This window comes from Nuphar pumila, chromosome 2 (genome assembly GCF_984573655.1).
Source record: "Nuphar pumila chromosome 2, dmNupPumi1.hap1.1, whole genome shotgun sequence".
Lineage (NCBI taxonomy): Eukaryota > Viridiplantae > Streptophyta > Magnoliopsida > Nymphaeales > Nymphaeaceae > Nuphar > Nuphar pumila.
The window spans coordinates 104275244-104296239 of record NC_143250.1 but is presented as its reverse complement, the minus strand read 5'-3'; the positions used below and the strand labels follow the sequence as shown (position 1 = coordinate 104296239).

At 38.0% G+C, this 20996-nt stretch overlaps 2 protein-coding genes across 3 annotated transcripts; both read left to right on the top strand.

Moving 5' to 3' along the window:
• Positions 1 to 241: 241 nt before the first annotated feature.
• Positions 242 to 9327, top strand: LOC149846515 (putative fucosyltransferase-like protein). Of its 2 annotated transcripts, none has more exons than XM_089998042.1 (7): positions 242 to 742; positions 1814 to 1980; positions 2917 to 3158; positions 5594 to 5698; positions 6566 to 6722; positions 8042 to 8272; positions 8726 to 9327. In XM_089998042.1, exons 1-7 carry the CDS (start codon positions 413 to 415, stop codon positions 8976 to 8978), a joined length of 1485 nt encoding a protein of 494 aa, XP_089854168.1. In that variant the 5' UTR covers positions 242 to 412; the 3' UTR covers positions 8979 to 9327. The 2 variants fall into 2 exon arrangements, with proteins under 2 accessions (XP_089854168.1, XP_089854167.1); XM_089998041.1 differs by having other exon boundaries at positions 245 to 742; positions 8666 to 9327.
• A 1054-nt stretch (positions 9328 to 10381) lies between these two features.
• LOC149846514 (red chlorophyll catabolite reductase, chloroplastic-like) lies at positions 10382 to 15157 on the top strand. The gene is made up of 3 exons (XM_089991514.1): positions 10382 to 10606; positions 12668 to 12739; positions 14873 to 15157. The coding sequence occupies exons 1-3, from the start codon at positions 10382 to 10384 to the stop codon at positions 15155 to 15157; spliced, it is 582 nt and encodes a 193-aa protein (XP_089847640.1).
• Positions 15158 to 20996: the final 5839 nt, after the last annotated feature.

Genomic DNA, 20996 nt, shown 5'->3' with positions numbered 1-20996 from the left:
ATTAATTTGGATGTATTTTATTATTGACAGAGGATAAAAATAAATTTTAAATATTCTGTACTGAGAAAACAGATGTTGGTCGCGTCTTACCTTCCATAAAAATCAGATAATCGTGTCCACATTCGTATCCCTGTGACATCGTCGTCAAGTGGTGCACTCTAGGTCAAGGAGCCCATTACTGGGAACTCCAGTGAATCGCCGAGTCTCTGGTGACCTCTTTAAAAGTAAACCAAGAAACGGCAGCGAGAGAGAGAGAGAGAGACAGATGATCCCACCAAACTCCAGAATTCGATCGAAAGGAAGAAGATCGTGAGACCAAGGATGCTCTCTGGTCTTCTCTATCGTCTTCTCTCGCTTTCTCCTCTTCCCTCTCGATTTTGATTCGATCTGGAAGATTGCTGGGAGGGCGAACATGGCTAACCCTCTCCGAGTGACACCACCATCGGAACCCAGGAGGCTGAGGTCCATCCTCATGCCCCTTCTGGTCGTCGTCGTCGTCTTCGCAGAGATTTCGTTTCTGAGTCGTCTCGATATGGCCAAAAACGCGGCCATGGTCCATACTTGGACTGAGTCCTTCTACTCTTCCTCTTCCCATTCCTCCTCTTCTTCTTCTTCTTTCTCGCTTTTGGGTATTGATGAATTGGGCTCAGAGACGTGCGAGGAGTGGTTGGAAAGAGAGGACGCGATCGCCTACTCGAGGGATTTTAAGGATGACCCAATTTGGATTTGGGGAGGTGAGAAGGTTGGTTTCTTTTCTTTTTCCCTTAATTTGTCATTTTGTTTTCTTCTTATTTTGGTGTGTGATTTTTGGGTTCTAGTTTAAATTTTGAAGGATCTTAATGGTGGGTCGGTTACCTCCTTGTGAGAAGATGCTCGTACTTTGTTGGTACTGAGATTGTAATTGAGTTGCTGTGTTTTTTTGTGCAAATGTTCACAAAAGAGGATAAAGGGAACCTATGGTACTTGTTTATTTGTTTACTCAATTGGGTAAACGGTGGGATTCTCATTTATGATTGTGATGAAAAGCCAATATAAAGTTCCTTGTTTACTACTAGTATTCTAGTTCCACTGTTCTAACTTGTTTTGGTTAAAGCACTGAAGTTTAGTATTTGTCTTTCTTTCTTTTTTGGCGGGGGGGAGGGATATTAACTGTGCTTGATAGGTACCTCTTGAGTTCTCTTGTTGAATGGCTGGTTTCCTTGTTCATGGTTTTGTTCTCCACAGGATCTTTTGTCAGTGCGGATTTTTGGCTTAAGGACGTCTGATACTTAAGGGGTGTTTGGATTGCACCCACTTATCAAGAAAAATGGTTCAAGCACAATCCGTTTTCCCCAGTTTGTTTCACTTTTCTGAAGAAGTGGGTGCATCCAAACAACTCCTAAGAGCATTTTAATTGAATTTTTTTTATCGATAGATCAAAATTTATCCTGCCGACTTTCATAATGTGGGAACTCTTGAGCTGTCCAAGTCCAAATGCATCGTGTGTTGTAGCGACAACTTACTAATCCTATCCTCTTCACAGGGGATCCTCCTGTAGTTCTCCAATGAACCATATTAACTATTAAGGAATAGGCAACTAAGAGTCCCTTTTATACATCACATAGACCGGACCGCCTTCCCTATCATCTCACTTTTATAGACCTTGGTAAACTTTATGTGCTAAATCATTTTTATGTTGTCACACTTTCTCAAACGTGCAAGCATGGTCTTAAATGGAAATTGTTCAATCCACATATAGCTGTTGTATTATTTTCATCAATTTCCTGTCAGATATGGGGCTATATTGATTGTTCTTTTTATAATTTTTTTCCAGGAATATAAGTCATGTTCTGTTGAATGCACTTTTGAACGTAACCAGAAAGCAGACAAGAAACCTGATGCTTCCTTTGGCATGCATCATGGTGTAGCTACTTCTAGCATCCTTCGGTCCATGGAGTCTTCACACTATTATTCAGATAACAAGATTGACCATGCAAGACGGTGGGTAAGCAAAATATGAATTAACTATCATATTCTGCATCTTGGAAGTAAGACGACATAAATGGACTGATTCATTCTGGGTTATTTTGTAGCCAATAGGGGGAATGGCTATAGATGTCTTATATAAAATTTGGACTTTAAATTTTGGGTTCTGCTTATTTCTGTGGTTCACTGGTTGACTTCACTACAATTTCTTAACTTGGTCATGTTTTTCTTCTTCTTTTTTCCTTTTCTTTTTGTGAATCTACTGATAAGCCGAGAGGATCTTGTTCAAACAGAGTTCACTCATTTTGTATTTTATACTAGTGTTGATGTTGTCTTATTTCAAAAATATAATGCATGTTTAATTAGTTATACCAGATTTTCATCTTAATTATTAATTGTCATATTTAAATATTAGTTATTTGACCAAGTATACAATTTCACTGCATATGGAGCTTCATGGTTTTTTAAGAGATCACTTGAAATTATCTGAATGTATGTGCATTGAGGTCAACTAGAATCCACGCTTTGGCTTTGACTTATTTCTTGCACTAGTTTACATTTTAGGTTTTATTTATTTTTTATTCTTTAATGATTCAGTAGTTGTTCTATTAAAATTTATAATAATTCATAACGACTAGAGACCAGAAGGTTAACTATCTGTGCCTGATTCATGTACATGCCTGTGATAGGGTGACATAAACAGTGAGGAATGAACATTGAAAAAATCACTATTTTTTTCATCAACTGCAAGAGGCAATGTTCAATAATTTATACTGGTTTCACTTAATAGGAGCTGCCATTCTTTCTGCGACTTATAGCTATTATTGACTAAATGCATGCCCTTTGGGCCTTCCACATGTTATATGACCAAACCACTTCATTGTACTGTGATTCTACACTCTTTATAGACATGTTTTTACATGTGATGACAGTTTCTTTTGCATTTCATAGGAAGGGGTTCAGTCTTGTAATGACAACTAGCCTCTCATCAGATGTTCCTGTTGGCTATTTTTCATGGGCTGAGTATGATATTATGGCACCTATGCAACCAAAGACAGAGAAGGCCCTTGCAGCTGCTTTTATATCCAATTGTGGAGCTCGTAATTTTCGTTTGGAGGCCTTGAACATGCTTGAAAAGTCCAACATTGAGATAGACTCTTATGGTGGATGCCATCGAAATCGGGATGGTAACGGTGTGTGAAGAAGACTCTTGATATCTTCATAGATGTTCTTGATTAGCCACTTATATTTTGTGAAGCTTGAGGGGCATGATAGTGCTTGGATCTTTAGTTTTCTCCATATTATGGAGTCTGCAATTTATGTTGTAGGGTTGAAACATATCATGTGTAGAGTAAAAATGGTTCATTTGATGTTAGGTTAACAACCTTACTGGTTAAATTTTCTATTCTACATGCTTTGTTAGAGATTACTTTCTTTGAGCTCTACCTGTAGCATTTTTTGTCTTATCTAGATTGATTTGTTAAAACCAGCAAAATGTTCTGTGTAATGCATAATGTGCATTCGCTCCTTGCTTAACATGACTCATAAAAAAATTGTTGTAATCCCATACGTTTCACTGAGCTAGTCTTGGCGCTCATAAAAGTGCTGCTGTCAGCACTGCTATCCTCGCAGAGCTAGATGAGGTATACGTTGCTATCGTAACCCGAGACCTTTGGATTAGGGGTTCTCATGGTGTGATTATCATGTCGAACTTTTCAAGGTTTTCTGTCACCAAGAGACCTATTTGTCAACTAGACTGCTCTAGCTGATTGCTTCCATCAATTTTCACGGCTCTAATTTTAAATTTTTGAGCTTCACCTGCAGCATCTATGCTTCCTAGAAGAGGATTGTTTTTAAGCTATCTATTGAAGTGCACACTGATATTTCATAAATGAGAGGCGGGATTTACTGACACATACTGGATAGTGTTGTAGTATTGAAGCTACCACTAGATATCAAGTATGTCATTAGCTTTTTTCATCCATTTTTTCCTTGAAGCTTGGCACAGGGCACCGATACTTCTGTAGATATACTATTCTGTTTACCTTCATGAAAACTATGGCTATTCTCTTGAGCAATATGTTGATAACTCCCCTATCTCAGATTAACCAGATGTTTGGTATTCTGTTATTTTATAACTCCTCTGTCGTCACTAATAAATATATTGAATGACTTTTACTTGAATAAACAAACTGAAAGCTCCTCTTGTAGCAAGTAGTGTAATTTGATTTACAAAAAAACACCAAATCTAACATCTTATGTTCCTCCTGTTGGTGGCCTCAGCTTCAATCTGGAGTCCCAAAATGTAAGTCCATTGAGGTTATAAATTCTCTCCATAAATAATCAGTATCACTTCTTATTTTGCCTAGAAGGAGGAATGGTGTCTGAAAATCCTTCAATATACAGATTTAGAGGGCTTAAAAGGTTGAAAAGCTTTCTGGTTTGTATAGAAAGCAAAAGATGTAGTACAGAAGTAAAAGATAAGGGGAAAAGGATTAACATGTGTGCTTTTATTTTTGTCTTTCGAAGAGGATAGTGAATGCCTTAAGTTTTTGAAAATGGTTATTTTATTGCTCGCTATGTAACTTTCAATAAATGACAGGACAATAAATTTGCAAGATAGTCAAGGTCATTATCTCCTAAGGGGGAAGGTTTTTCTCTGAAACAATTATTATTCTTAATGATAGTCTACAAATCTATAGCTTCTATTCTTGTGTCTCTCACCCACCCTTAATCACATTTTGTCAACTTTCTCTAGAGTTATCAGTATGGTTCTCCATGTTGTATGCCCATTCATTGAGTGACATACAAAATATTGTGCCCGAAGAAGGATTGCTTAAGATAGTGAACTGAAGACTTTTCAAGTTAATGTAGGTTTCCATACTCAATATGGTTGGATGTTCCTAAACTAGCAGAGTCTCAAAACAAGAAACTTTGCAGTTGCAAATGAATGAGAATACCCTAATTTATGGGATTAATATTGACTTTAGGGAAGGTATATACTGAGTATTTAGTCCTAATAAACCTTTGTTTACATATTTCTAGATAATAGGGTTGGTTTTTGGTAAGTACTGGGTTTTCTACTTTGAGCTGCAACTTGTGACCATGACCTAGAATTTCAAAATTTCAAACTTTTACCGTAGCCCTATTTTTAACTGGTTCTACTCCACTGGGTCCTTGGACACATGGAGTTGAAGACCTGCAATCTGCAACTTCCAATTTTAGTAACTCGGATATAGGAACTTTGATAGTGCAATCAAGAGGGTTTTCTTCTGTATATTGTTGCAAATGCCTTTATCCATTTCCGTTGTCATGGTTATATCATCATACCCTTGTTACAGAAATAAGTTTACAACTTGTTCTACAGTACCAGTACCTGAAGAGTTCATGCAGCAGTCATTCTTTGCTAGTCATAGATTGGTTTTTATGTTTTTTCTTACAAATATGGACTTACTTGAAAATAAATAGGTTAATTTTTACCTCTTTCTTTTGTTTGGAGATATGATCTAATTTCAAATAATTATGATATTGTCAACAAGTTTGTTATTATGCTTGCTTTGTACAGAACGAGTCTATCATAATTTGCTAACTGGTTCTGATCTTTGCAATCCCTCTTGTGTCTGGACAGTGGACAAAGTTGAGACCTTAAAGAAGTACAAGTTCAGCTTGGCTTTTGAGAATTCCAATGAGGAGGATTATGTTACGGAGAAATATTTTCAGTCTCTTGTTGCTGGTTAGTCAATTATGGTCATGTTATGGTTTTCTTTATACAGGTCAAAATTACTTCAGATTCCTATGGCAGTTCCCACCTGCATTTATTATATTTTCAATTTGTCGTGTTTAAGCTCATGTTGCCTGGGCTTTGTCATGGTTTAGGCACATAAAATCTTTCATGTTTTATAATGCCACAGTCACGTGAACCCATCCTACCAACTTAATAAACGTATGTTTTTGCTTGCCAGAAAGGGAATTGCATTTATAATCGTGTAGAAGCATCCAGAAACATATATTGTGGCTGTTGTTACTTCTTTTTTTTATATTTACACAGAGAAACCGCCCCCAGGATTAAAGACCTAGCCGCACTGGTTCTGCCTGCCGTACTTACGGTCACTGTCCTGGCAGTGTAAAACTCCGTGGGCTTACCCCTTGGCCCCAGGGATTCACCACGCTTCGGCTTGCACAAGGGGTGATGCCCATGGAATTTGAACCTAGATTGCATACCTAGCGACCTAGGCTCCATCTCACTACGCCAAACCCCTTTGGGGCTGCTGTTGTTTCTTCTGTCAATGATATTATGATATAACGATACACATACACAAGTACATCCTTGTGTACCTACATCAATACATACATACATGTGTTATGTATGTATGCCGATGTGCATGTGTGTATGGATGTTTGTTTTCTGCTATCTGATCAAGTCAGAATCCTGCAGAACAGTATCTGCTAGTCTACGGGTTATCCTGGCCCCTTTTAGTGTAGCAATTTGTATAAAATTTAGGCAGTATTGTTGGTGGTGGTTTCTTCATAGTTCCTTATTCAAACAGCAGCATTTAAAGTTCTCTCTTTTTATGATGTATCTGTTTCTGACAAAATGCAGGCACTATCCCAGTAGTCATTGGTGCGCCAAATATTCTCGACTATGCCCCTTGTCCTGGTTCAATTCTTCATATCAAAACAGTTAATGATGTCCCGTTAATTGCTAAGACCATGCAATACCTTGCAGCAAACCCTCATGCTTACAACGAGTCACTCAGGTAAAAGGAGAAAACCAATCTGTCTGCAGTATTAAGAATTGATAAAAATTTGGCATGAAGATATGACTCTCATCACACACACACACACACACACACACACACACACACACACACCAAGTGAGTCAGGATTGGAGCCTGAAGGGCTACCTGATCTCAAGTCTCAACAACAACATAAGTTGAATAGCAAGCAATAGGTGGTATTGAGGAGCAGCCATTGGGCTTTGCAAGCAAAACAAGCTAGTTTTCAAGAGGAGGAAGATATTCATAAACTGTATAGTAAAAGGAAGAGAACATACAAACATACCGACTAAATATTTGGGCAGTCAGAATTACCTACTATATATATATATATATATATATATATATATATATATATATATATATATATATATATATATATATATATATATATATAGAGAGAGAGAGAGAGAGAGAGAGAGAGAGAGAGAGAGAGTATTTATGATGTTGTAATAGGAAATACCCATTAGGGGTATTTCAATCTTTTTCAGTATTATAATAGACTGTGTCCATTAGGGGCACAATAGTCTTTTTTGTAATTTTTCCCTTTTTTTGTAACTTATATAGAGTTCAGGGCATTTTAGTCAATGGTCCATAGAGTCGTTATAACCTCCCCAACGACTATTTCTAACCGTTGGGAAGGTCCCAATGACTCTATGTGCGGCTTGTTTTGTGTATAAATAAGGGTGTTCTTCCTCTTGTATCTTTAATGCTTTTCTTAAGCATTCTACTCAATAAAGATGATATTTTTTATGTTCTTGTGTTATTGTTTTGACTCTTTGAAGTTTGCATATGCATTTAGTGCTTGTCTAGTGCCTTAATACTTTTGTTTTGTTTTTTATAGAACTTGTAATAGTGCTTGTGCACTTTGTATTTGTTTTTCCTAATATATATATATATATATATATATATATATATATATATATATATATATATATATATTGGCTGCCTGTATCCTGAAATGGGTTTTATGTATAACATGCTTCATGTGTTTGTTTACCACTAGCTGAAAAGCGATAAGCCAGTAGACCCGAAAATGCTGAACATCAGTGGAACTAGTTATCACTGTTACAGGTTAATCTCTCTCTAATTTCAGTCCATGTTTAGAAGCAATGGTGCTTGTTAAAGGTGTACTGCTCTTTATCCTTGTGCATCTGGTTTATCTGAAAAAGAGTGGAGGAATGGAAAAAGATTTTTCTTCTCTGTAGAATTGAGAGGGAGACAAATATGCACATTTTCATGCATGCAACATGATCCTTTTCTTCCTATCTTCTTCCCTAGATGATTACTTCATGGTGTAGGTGGAAGTTTGAAGGCCCATCTGATTCTTTCAAGGCCCTTGTGGATATGGCTGCAGTTCATTCATCCTGTAGGCTATGCATTTTTCTGGCAACACAAGTCCAGGATAAAGAAGAAAAATCATACCCAAGGTTCCAAAAACGTCCATGCAAGTGCATCCGAAGGGGAGAGACAGTCTACCATATGTTCGTGAGGGAAAGAGGAAGATTTGAGATGAAATCCATCTTCTTAAGGTACTAATATTAAGCTGAACACTTGGACACACACACACACACACACACACACACACACACATATATATATATATATATAAAGAGAGAGAGAGAGAGCTTGGTTTTAAAAGCTCAGAACTTTTGGATTTTGGAGTCTGGAGTTAATTGAATTAAGTTGCTAGTGAACTCAATAGTACAGGTTGTTGTGCATGGTTTCTAAATTCTAATGAGCTTGATAAACATGAATATTCATCTGACTTAATTAGGGTCATGGATCAAATCTCATGACTTTGTCCTAAATATTCTTAAGACTGAACAATACATACTGGGGTGAATTGGCCTGATTTGCATATAGACTCTGTTCAAGTCACTACATCACAACTCCTAATCTGCTGTGCTTGGTGGTGAACCAAGGCTTCGTATTTTGCTAAAATTCTGCAGATCTGATCATGTTAGGATCGTGTTCATGACCAGGTCATCAAATCTGACATTACAAGCATTGGAGTCTGCTGTCCTCACAAAATTCAAGTCAGAGGATCACATACCCATATGGAAAGAAGAGCGACCAGAAGTCCTAAGAGGAAATGATTATAAAGTTCACAAGATATATCCGGTTGGTTTGACACAACGTCAGGCATTGTATACATTCAGATTCAATGGGGATTCAGATTTCCAGCAGTTTGTGGGGAGCCATCCATGTGCGAAGCTTGAAGCCATTTTTGTTTGATGTGCCAACCTCCTAACGATTTTCTTCCTCTTTGAATGGAATTTCAATAGGTCATTGCATTCCTGTCCTTACAAAGCCCATTCTTCATTTTAATGTATATGCTTCCAAATCCCTGGGAAGCTTGTGCCATTTTTTGGCATTCTCTGCGTAAGATTGATAGGACATACTTTTGCATTCTGCTTCACCGGTTTAGGAGTTTGCGTAGCTGAGTTGTTTTCTCTGGTCGAACACTTACGCAGTGCCTCGGCACCATGTATTGCTGATTCACAAACTCCTGTGGATTTTTTTTTGTGGCTGCCATTTTTATATCAAAACTGTGCAACGTGTGACTGGACAGTGTTTGGCTGTGGATTGATTGCTTTGATGAGATTTCCTTGGTTGTGCTATGCTTGTTTTGAAAGATGGTATTGGCTAGCGAACAAAAACTTTTTTCTTTTTTTTTTTCCCATAACAGAGCTGGGGGAATTAGGGCCCTTGGTTGTGCTATGCTTGTTTTGATGAGATTTCCTTGATGAGGTTCCCAAAAAATTGCTTTGATGAGATTTCCTTGGTTGTGCTATGCTTGTTTTGAAAGAAGGCCAAGATTGAGCAGAGTTTCTTATCTACAATAATCATTTTCTTCATTTGCTCCATGACTGGAAATCAGGTCCATCCCGAAATGGAACTAGGCTCCTAAAGCAAGCCTAATGACTGCATGAATTGACTAGGACTGTCGATTTCGTTTGCTCTATGCTCTAAGCTATGTCAAAGAATGTTCCAAATTTCTTTAAAAAACGGGACATGGGTTCATGGATATTTTTTAATCAATAAAAATCTATTTTTGATTATTTTAACATTAAAAACTAGTTTTTTATTAAATAAAAATAAAATAAAATAAACTTATTTAAAAAATATTGAAAGAATACCATACGTGTCTGTGTCCATGGCGGCGTCTCCCTCCATCCGAAACAATGGTGGGGCTCTTTCAAGCGATGGACATCTCTTTCCTACAGGTTTTGGATGCCGTTCATCTTGAGATCAACGGCATCCATAAGTGCTTTGACGGAATGCTGTCAGAGCACACTGTGACCTGATCCCATGATTCCATCTCGTCTTTAGGACACAGCGTCTCAGCTGTGGGGCCCAAGCAGTGATGGAGGGTGATCAGTGCAGCAGCACACTAAAAGTGCCATCACGTTGCACCTGATCCTCCCTCATTTAAACATCGGTTTGACTCGTCCAACTGATATCTTGCTTCCTGCACCTATGAGTTTTGTCAAATGCTTCTCCCAAGAAAGTGAAATGACTCTCTTGATCTTCCCTCTTCTTCCTCTCGAAAACCAACGTTCCAAACGAGAACCAGAACGCCCCATGACCACTCTTCTCTAAGTAGAAGGACACCCCTTTCTGCCACTGCCTCCAATATGGCATCCCCAGAGAACCCCAACAAGCAGGAGAGTTGGGTTCAGTTCCCCAAGCTGCCCCGCTCCCGGAGGACCCTCATGGAGTCACTGAACTCCACTATCGACACCCTCTTGGGCCCTCAGCTGAACCCTTGCTTGACTTCCCCGGACGTCAGGTTCTTCCAGAACCAGGAAGGGACCTCTCAGGGCTCTGTCAACCTGAGATCAGGGACAGAAAACTCAAAGGTATCTATTTATGCCATCTTTATCTCGCATACCCACAAACTGTTTCTTCTCTCCTTGTTCATTTCTGCTTGTTTTGGTATTTGGGTGATCATGAAACTTGAGTTTCTTTTCTTGTTTTGATAAAAAAATTGCATTTTTTTGGTGGTTTCTATCATTTATGCGACTTGAAATCATTAATTTTTTTTTAGAGGATGTGGATGTCCGGGTGCTCTAGGATATGAATGCTTTGAACCTCACCGAGGACATGGCATTGGATAGAAATGATTGGAGGAGAAGGATTCATGTGGAAGACCCAGAATGATTTTCTTTTTTGGTTCATATCGCCTACCCCAATTGTTTTGGGATGAAGGCGTAGTTGTTGTTGTTGTTGTTGTATGTGGATGTCCGGGTGCTCTAGGTATCGAGGCTACTCTGTTTTCTCTTTCTGAGTTGGTGCTCAGACGAGTCATCTGGGCAGTTTGAGTCCACCAACTTGGTCTGAGTTAGTATTGAGTCTATTGGCCTGTGAAATTCCGGCTCCTTTGAGGCACTGCATCAGTAGAGTTTCAACCTCCACCTAACAGACCTAGTCTTGGTTGCCATCTGGAATCATTCAACAACTTGAGTCGATGAAAGCTGGTGCACATCAAGGAGGGATCACCGAAACTAAGTTATGATCTAGAGTACTGCAATCTAAGAGTAAACAGAAATGTAATTTTAAAAACAAAGCAAAATCAAAAGGAAAGAAAGAAACGAGTAAAGTGAGGTTTAATCAAACTCAGTCATCCACCCTCATAGAGCCCTCTAATCCTTGTTTAAAGATAATGGAACCTTAAAACCTGAATTTCAAATGTGAATCAGATTTAAATTCATTTAAAACCAAATTAAGCTCGAAAAAAATAATCCTAGCAGATCTTATGAACTAGCTCCTGTCCTTTAACCCCGCTTAGTTGTTTCCACTTTGATGTATGCTCGGAAAAGTAAGCCGTGTGAGTAAACCACTACATTATTGGTGCCAATTTCCAATCTAAACACCATCCCATCTTAAGTGCAGCTCATTACTGAATTTGCATTATATTATTGTTAAATTCGGTTGTGTAACAGTCACAGTGACAATCGTTTTTATCAGCAAAATCTTGTTTTTCAAAAACTCGCGAGAAATTGAAATTTTTTCATAAATCTTGCATCTTTTTTGGCAAAATGTTGGCAATAAAAAAATAAATCAAAAAATATAAAAATTATTTTTTTATAAAAAATTATTAATAAAAATTATTTAAAAATAAAAGTACACTGTTTTTTCATGATAAATAACTGTTTAAAACATAAATATTGCGTTTAAATCACGGTATTTATGTTTTTTTCATAAATCTCGTGATATTTTGAAAATCTCGGGGAAATTGCCGTTTTAAACTTTCAGGCACTTTCTCGCGATATTTGTCACTATGGTAACAGTTAGGGTTTTGTTATAAAAGGAGAGATTTGGGAATGACTTTCTTGTGCAACTGATATATTGGAGAAGATCATAGCTCGCATGCACAAGTAGTCAGAATGGCACTACTTAAAAAGTTTGAAGCATGGTTTCGCCATGCTGCTTGTGTCTTTATCTGGAGATTGCAATCTTAGAGACAAACTAGTGACAATTGCCATGGATGTTGCAACTGATCTAAGTTGCAAATGGCAGCACACTTGCACTGACATAGCAAATAGATCAGCTGGTTTTGGTGGATATCATCTTCAATTATCTTAGAGTACAAATCACTGTAGGATCTGCAGACCCATGTATCATTTAGCGAGGTTTCCTAAAATTTACCAAAAAAAAAGAGAATGTCCCAAAAAATTAACAAGCAGTTTTTACTTGTAGTGAAGTATTGTAAGTTGAATGGATGGAATTTCAGTAATGAGCTTCACTTAAGATCAGATGGTGTTTAGTTTGGAAGTCGGCACTGATAATGTAGTGGTGATGACGAAGGAGAAGGCTAGCTGCTCACTACAAGTTCAAATTAGCAGCCTTCTCCTTTGTCGTCATCATCATCCTTTTTCTAATCCTATGTTTTAGTTCTTAAATATATTCTTATGCAACAGGGCTATGGTATTGATTTATTTCCAAAATTGGTTTCCGACCTGACAATTGCCTCCTTAGTCACTGACAGAATGGTAAAGAAAGAAATAATTTTCTAGAAAGTGATGATGCAACAATTCTGCGAAGAAAAAGAATTATACTGCTAATCTATGCCATATTTGTTTTCCTCCACTATTTGGTGTTTGCAAGAGAAATGTGTTGTATGAAATGGATGGCTGTGGATGGGCCTGCATGATTCCCTTGCGCTTTGGCTCCTCTTTATAATATTAATCTAAAGAGGAAAAAAATGTGTTTTTGCTTGATGGCTAGCTTGAGAGCACAAATCTGTGGCTTGAATTGCTGAAATAAGTTCCATATTATTGAAGTTTAGACACACAATGGATCATTTTACCATACACTTTGTCCTAGAAACATGAACTGACCATTTCATCTATGCAATCCAATCCATTCTATAACATTTGGTTTCTTATTTTTATATATGTATACTATCATTGAGTTGGAGTTGTGGAATAAAGAAACTGCATTCAAGTCTGTCCCCATAGGACCAATGATTCAGACATCTCTATCTATTTTGTTTGCATTGATCCTTCTAAGCTATGTCACACGGATACTTCACTTAGCATGCCTATCCCGTGTCGATATGACACAACACTTGGACACTTCATAGATACAATATGACATTTCATGGACACGGTCAAACCAGTTTTATGCACAGTCAACATTGTGTCATTACCTTTATTTGTTCTTTTTGTGATCTTATTTACTTATTTCATATTCACTTCTTTTTCTTTTAAGATTTGTCATCAATTACATTACATTTCAATTTCAACTTAGTTTCATTATTTGATGTTCTTAATTATAGTGATTTAGAATTGTTATTTTACACATGCACACACTTACATCTATATGTGTGTACACTGTACAGGCGTGTCCCCGTCTCCTGATTTTTGAAAATGATCAAATCGTACCAAGAAAATCTGCATTGTATCCCGCTTCCGCATCCATATCCGTATCCATGTGACAGCTTCTGAGTCTTATGCAAGGTACATGGACATGTTCTGCACAGGTTCGCTTCATTTTGGGCTCCTGGCTTCACTGTCAACTCCCATTCGGCATACTTGATATAACGACTATGATGTGCATGCTTAACACCAACACAGTTGCACCCCACTTCAATTTAGAGCTAATACAGAACAGTCCAACTTCATTGCTGCTGCTTCTAGATTTGCCTCCCAGAAAAGATCTTGTTTGTCACCCTGACTACCTCAAGCGGTACTATGAGGACACACAATTGGATTTACTGTATGTCACAGGGATTCGGCTAGCAGGGTGCCGCACCCGCATCGATGCGACTCGACGCGGGTGCGGCACTGGGTGCGGTCAACCTGATCCTGGGTGCGTTGACCGCACCCAAGATCATTTAGGTCCATTTTTTTTGGATTTTTTTTTTTTAAATATTTGCCCTTTGAAATGGGCTGCGGAATTTTAAAAAAAAAATTCTGCTGACAGCTGCTTGCTGCTGCTGCTCTTGTTTTATAAAGGGGCACTTTTAAAACCATCTAAAATTGAAGAGCCTTTTCAATCCAGATCCTTCTTTTTCGTAAAGGATTTTCTCTCTCCATAATAAATGATAATGATGGTGGTAGCCTTGCTGGCTATTAGTATTTCTTTTAGCTGTCGTGCAGCTGTATATAAAATGAAATTTGAAGAATCCTATGGCGTGGCAGTGGAATCGTAGGCCTCATGAAGACTCTCTCTCTCTCCAACAAACCACATCAAACCTTGCGCTTATATTTTTTTGGTGAAGACCAGGGAGTTTCAGACATGATTGAATCATGGCAGAATGCAGCAGGCTAGGTCGATCAGATTGCCAATCCTTTCGTTTCATCAATTTTGTCCCGTTGCCTCAAAGCACACAACAAGCAGAACGTGGGTAACGAGTCTTCAAACAAACACACCAGCAAAAAAAATTGGACCCCCAACCCGCGTCGGGGGAACCCCCGGACCCCCTTATATATATATTACATTTTTGCCCCTGCCGCACCCGGGTTTTTTGGAAGTGCCGAATCCCCGCATCCGCTCTCGCACCTGCACCCATGTGACATATACAAAGACAAAATCTAGAGAAGCTTCCAGTGGTGCAGCCTTACATCTCTCCTTTTCTCTCTCTCAGAAGCATTTTTTCTCCTACTGCAATATTGTTCAAGATAAACTGCGACTCTCAGTTAAGCAATGAGAAAACTTGCACCATAGAAGGGTTAGTTGATGGTCCCACAGGGGATGTTGCGAATGAGGTGACAAGTATTTGGCTGCAGCAATGTATTGGTCTTCAAGAAACTGAAGTAGGGGAAGTTGAGAAGAATGATATTCTGGTACAGGACAATATGATCAGGAGCATCAGCATAGACGTTGATCTCAGGGCAAACCTGCCAAGATTGTTCAATTCAGATATTACCGAACGGGTCCTGGCAGCTTTAGAGAAGGGAGTTTAGGTTGTGATTTGCAGTAATGAGCTGCATCTCATAAGTTCCTTGTTGTATTGTGCCAGCTTTTTCAGAGTTGAATTTTGAGATGTGATGAGAAGTCATTGGTTCATGCCATTATTCAGGTGTACATTGTTCTTGATCGAGTTTCTGATGGCTGTCTCGCTTGTAAGTTCCACACTGTTTCTGTCTAATCAGTACGCAATCTATGTCACATGGGTGCGGGTGCGGGTGCAGGGATTCGGCACTTCCAAAAAACCCGGGTGCGGGGGTGCGGCAGGGGCAAAAATGTAATATATATATAAGGAGGTCCGGGGGTTCTCTCGACGTGGGTTTTTTCAAATTTCATTTTATATACAGTTGCACGATAGCGCACCCATCTCGTCAGGAGAACAATGAATACTAATAGCCAGCAAGGCTACCACCATCGTTATCATTTATTATGGAGAGAGAAAATCCTTTACGAAAAAGAAGTATCAGCAAGGTTACCACCATCATTATCATTTATCATGGAGAGAGAAAATCCTTTACGAAAAAAAGGATCAGCAAGGCTACCACCATTATTATCATTTATTATGGAAAGAGAAAATCCTTTACGAAAAAAAAGGATCAAGATTGAAAAGTCAGGAGGAGCAGCAACTGTCAGCAGGTCAGCAGAATTTTTTTTTAAAAAAATTCCGCAGCCCATTTCATAGGGCAATTTTTTTTAAAAAAAAAAATCCAAAAAAAAATAGACCTAAATGATCTTGGGTGCGATCAACACACCCAAGATCGGGTTGACCGCACCCGGTGCCGCACCCGCGTCGAGTCACGTCGACGCGGGTGTGGCACCCTGCTAGCCAAATCCCTGTGACATAGACCCAAATATACTTCATATTATGTTCTAGCTTCTCAATTTTTAATGATGCATGGATTGCTTTGATACAAACTTATATGCAGTACTTAAGTGAAGCGAAAAGTCATGATTGCACAGAAAATATGGCGGCCTTTAATTGTAAGAACAGTGTCTCATGTGAATCAAGTAGCCTTGACTGCAGCTTTGCAAGTTTCCCTCTGGTTGTAAATATTTTTGGCCTAAGCCAGTCTACTAAGATAAGGATGATAATTAGACATGCTTAATTGACAGAAAGATGGATCATGATTTTAAGCATTATGAGCGTTTATGGAATTCTCTCTCTCTCTCTTTCTCTCTCTCTCTCTCTCTCTCTCTCTCTATATATATATATATATATATATATATATATATATATATAGTGCCTACCAAAGTTTGGAGTCTACCATGAGCAAACAAGGGTTTTCGGGATGCTTTTCACAGTTCTGACCTTGCAGATGCATTCAGTATGATCAATTTGCTTGGTAGTCAATGTAGTGCACGACCCAGCATCTTCATCCAAAATCTCCATTAGGCTTGTCTTGAATATGATAACCTGCATATCAAAGACCATTTGAGTTGGGGCACACAAGTGGGTAGCTTTCATTTGGAAAATAGTAAATTCAAGCCAACCACTGCGATAAAAAGTATAAACCTTGACAAAAATGATTGTCCAAAAGATGGACAAGGTAGAATAGAAGTCCCTTGTACACAGCCAATTGGAAGTCTAATATGAAACCAATTTGAGGAACAGAGATTGAAAGCCTTTTTTCATTCCAATTTCCAAAGGGGAACTGTTTGGCATTTCTGTCATGTGAAGGCACGTACATATCACGTGATGTTCATGCCACTCTAACAAAACCATAGGTGCATGATCAAGCAGGCTTCAAGGAGTACTGGAGCAGCACTTAGTGGCCATAGATTGAGAGCCATACTTAACTATAGGAGAGCAACTAATGACGTATTGCATATAAGCAAACCATATGCTCCAAATGGTGCAAAACATATAATATGCTGAAGGGAATAATGTCCACATCTCAAGGACTCCCCTGTCCTCCCGGAAGCCAGCACCACTATAAGTATTTAATCAAGGATGGGGTAATCACTCTTGAAATAAGACACCTAATCACACTGACTAAACCTATCGTACTTATGGTCACTATCCCGATGGTGTAAACCAGTAGCGTAGGTGCTCCCCAATTAATAATCAGATTCTGATTCTATGCAGTTTTGCATCCAAATCTGATGGATAATCCAACCCTATTATGTATGAAACACATCCAATTTAGCTAATAAGGTCCGGATTTGGTATTACTGTTTCCCATTCGACTTTGAATTCAATTAGGCAACTATCTAATTAGGTTGGATTCAGTAATGTCTAGATCTGGACCGAGTCCAACCCGTCTAAGTCCTACGTACGTACCAAAGGAACGCACAGCCTGATACCAAACATTCACCCTCACAGATTGAAACAAAGCACATTAATTTACTTTCCTAAATGTAGCCAACGCACATTCCATAGCTACACATGCTCTATAGCCACCTGGGTTTAACTGCCAATTGGGTCTGAACCCTACCTGATAAGTTCATTTGGATGTGATCCAATTTACTACATTGGACCTGAACATAATCTGGACTACTTATTTTTAGTGGGCTAAGCTGCACCAATGTTTGTTGGAATACAGTGGCAAAATCAGGATTTTAGAAAACCGTAATCCCAAGCTTAGAGACACTTTTTCAAGATCGCTATCTTTAAAACTTTAATCGCCCAACTTTGAGATTTTCGAAGATGCAAACTGAGTTTGTTCAAGACTAAGTTCACAAGATACAACTAGGCTTGGACCTCAAAGGGCATCACTGCTTCACAAAATCAAATGACATCTCTCGTAGTCAAACGAGAAAAGAATGGAAAGAAAGAAAAAACTTGAGAATAAGAAAATCTGATAATCCACGAGATTGTAATGAGTTTTTATAGAATTTAAGAGGGTCAACACGTTTTGGGTGATAAATAAAATTAAAATGCCATAAATTCAACATTTAGAAAAAATGAATAAAAATGACCCTAAACAATCAATCGCATTTGACCAGTCAACAATTACACTTTTTCTCAAACTCCATTTAAATGTTCTCAAATGGGTCAAAGAAAAAACAAAAAGTCAAAGTTGACTTGGTCAAAAGTCAAGGTAAGCTTGAATCAGTCAAAATGAAGCACCTCGCATCGTTGTGAAGTGTACCAACAAAGTACCACATTGATCTATTCCTAGGCATTGCACACTAACATGGGCAAGCCACCCTAATACACGAAGGTTTTCAAAGTATAGGTAAAGAAAAAACTATTTAAATCACTATAATTTTTTTTTCTTAAATACTAGACTAAACCCTTTTTCAAAAAAAAAAATGGTGAGAAGCAATAAATGCACCAGAACTTGATAAAGAATATGTAATTCTCTATCGTAAAATATAATATATTTTAAAACTTTTCCAACAATGTTTTGGCTCTTCAGCAGCTTTAGACAGCGTGATATTGAGTTTGGGCATTGAACACAAGTCCATTGCCAATGAGTATGAGCTCAAGACTGCTGCCCCTTTCTCCTTTTCGATTCAATGACCTGTTATCCAGAACCCAGCTGAGACATGGTTAGGTGATGGGTCAGAGTACTTTACAAAATAAATTTTGTTTTTAAGTTTAGCTGGGTTACCCCACCAGTTATTATTCAATGTACCATTGGGGTTTGAACCTATAACGTCCCACCACAAGGAGACTTTCACTAACAGCTCCTACCAACCACGTGGAGCCCCCGTTGGTACTTTACAAAATACTTTAGGGTTTGGGACAATGGGTTGGGTTTTATCTATACAGGATGATTGATCGAATCCAACACACATTTAGCACATAAATTCATGTTTCCACGTTCCACTCGCTGCATATATAGTCCTTGAGGTGAGGACTCTGGTACTTAATAATGCATGCAACAAAGCGGCTGACTATGTTATATTCATGCACCACCATCAGAGATGCAAATGGTTTGGATCAGGAAAAAACAAAATACATAAAGATTCATATCTAAATCGGATTTGGAATAGCCAAAAATTGCAAAACTTCTATTTTGGATAGGATCCATTTGCATCCCTAACCACAAATGAGAAGCTTTTTAAATCCCTCATATATCGAAGTCTGGGGATCTAATCTGGCATGGGATATGCTAATGTGCACAAGCTCTGCACCGAGATTTTCAGGCAGAAAAGGCCTGATCTTTGATATAAAAGGCCTGGAGGAGATATCTTTCATCCTCATGTTTCCTCTGAGGGATTCAAGCGCCTTCTTAAGGTTCTGTTTGGAAGTTGCAGTTTTCCCTAGTGCTCTCACGAATGGTAGCAATATTGGCTTATATATATATATATATATATATATATATATATATATATATATATATATATATATATATATATATATATATATAGTGATAAATTGCCATTTTTTCCAATTTATAACCTGAGGAAACCGCACCGCTTAGCATAAAACTTAGCCTGCCATACCTACGATCGTCATGCCGGCAGCATAGAACTCTGAAGCTAAGACCCTTGCACCGGGGGCCTATTCTACGCATTGGCTTGCGCAGAGGGGCGATGCCCCTGGGAATCGAACATTGACTGTCCACCTAGCAGCCAAGGCCCCACCCCACTACCCCCATCCCCCTTGAGGCCATATATCGCCATTTGCTTCAAAATCTATAAATTTCTCAAAAAAATAGGGAAAAAATAAAGGTATCGCGATATATCACGATAAGTTATTTTCCCTTTTTTGTTCTTTTTCCAGATTTATCTTCCAAAATGATGTGGGTTTAGGAAGGTACTATTTTTTAGGTATTCATTTGAGAGAGTTCATGGTTCCTCAATTTATTGATATTTTGTCACCCATTTTTATAAAAGGTAATTATTTTTTTAATTTTTGATCACTTATCTTTCTTTTTTTGTTCTTTGTTTTTTCTTTTGCTTTGTGGGTTTGCCAAAGTTGGAGTTCTAATCTACTTAATTACGTGCAAATCTTTGCATGTTGCGCTTTATTTATCTTATTTTTTGTTTATGTTTTCTCATAGCATTCCTTTCTATTTAAGTCTAAATTCATTTTATAATCTAAGTTTTTTTTCCGTGTTCTAACCATTTGGTAGTTTTTATTTCTAATTTCTTTTCACTTTGAACGTTTGCTGCAGTGAAAAATGCCTTATAAAAAGCATACTTTTGCAATTTTTGTCTTCATCTTTCACATTACTGATGGTTGCAGCTAATGAAATTAATTTAGTGCCTCAAATTTATTGATTTTTATGTATATTTTGTTAGAAGCAAAACAATATCTTGATGCAAATCAGATTACAATACAACGTGATATGCATGTTTAACAATAGATTCAAACCGTAAGAGGGTTCAAGCATGTCATGTTCCATTTTATACCAAAATCTAGACGAAGACAACAAATCAAACAGATGCATAGAACAAAATAAGAACAACAATGAAAACATGTTAATATTCTACAATATGCTAAGGCATATAAAAATACTCCCCTTAGAGAAGATTCACCTCCACATACGGTGCAAAAAAGGGGTTGTGTCCTTTCCTCGGCGATCTGAATCGGTGTGCTCCAATGGTAGATCACCTTTCGAAAACAACCTCTGTGAACTACTGCTACAGAACACCTCTTTCTGAAAAACGCCCTTCAGAGAAGCAAGAGAGAGCAGGGAGAGAAAAAACAAAAGGTCTCAAGAGTCACTAGCGTCTGCGTAACTGCAACCCTCTAACCACGTTTTATAATCCCTGAATAGATATTAAAAATGTGGAAGAAATTTGTTACCTGTTATGAAGTAACGTGACCCATCAACGAAATGATCCGTTATCCATTTTTTGTTTTTTCTTTATTTAATCCAAATAAAAACAATTAATGTGGAACAAAAAAAAACATTAGACTTAGATTAATAGATATGG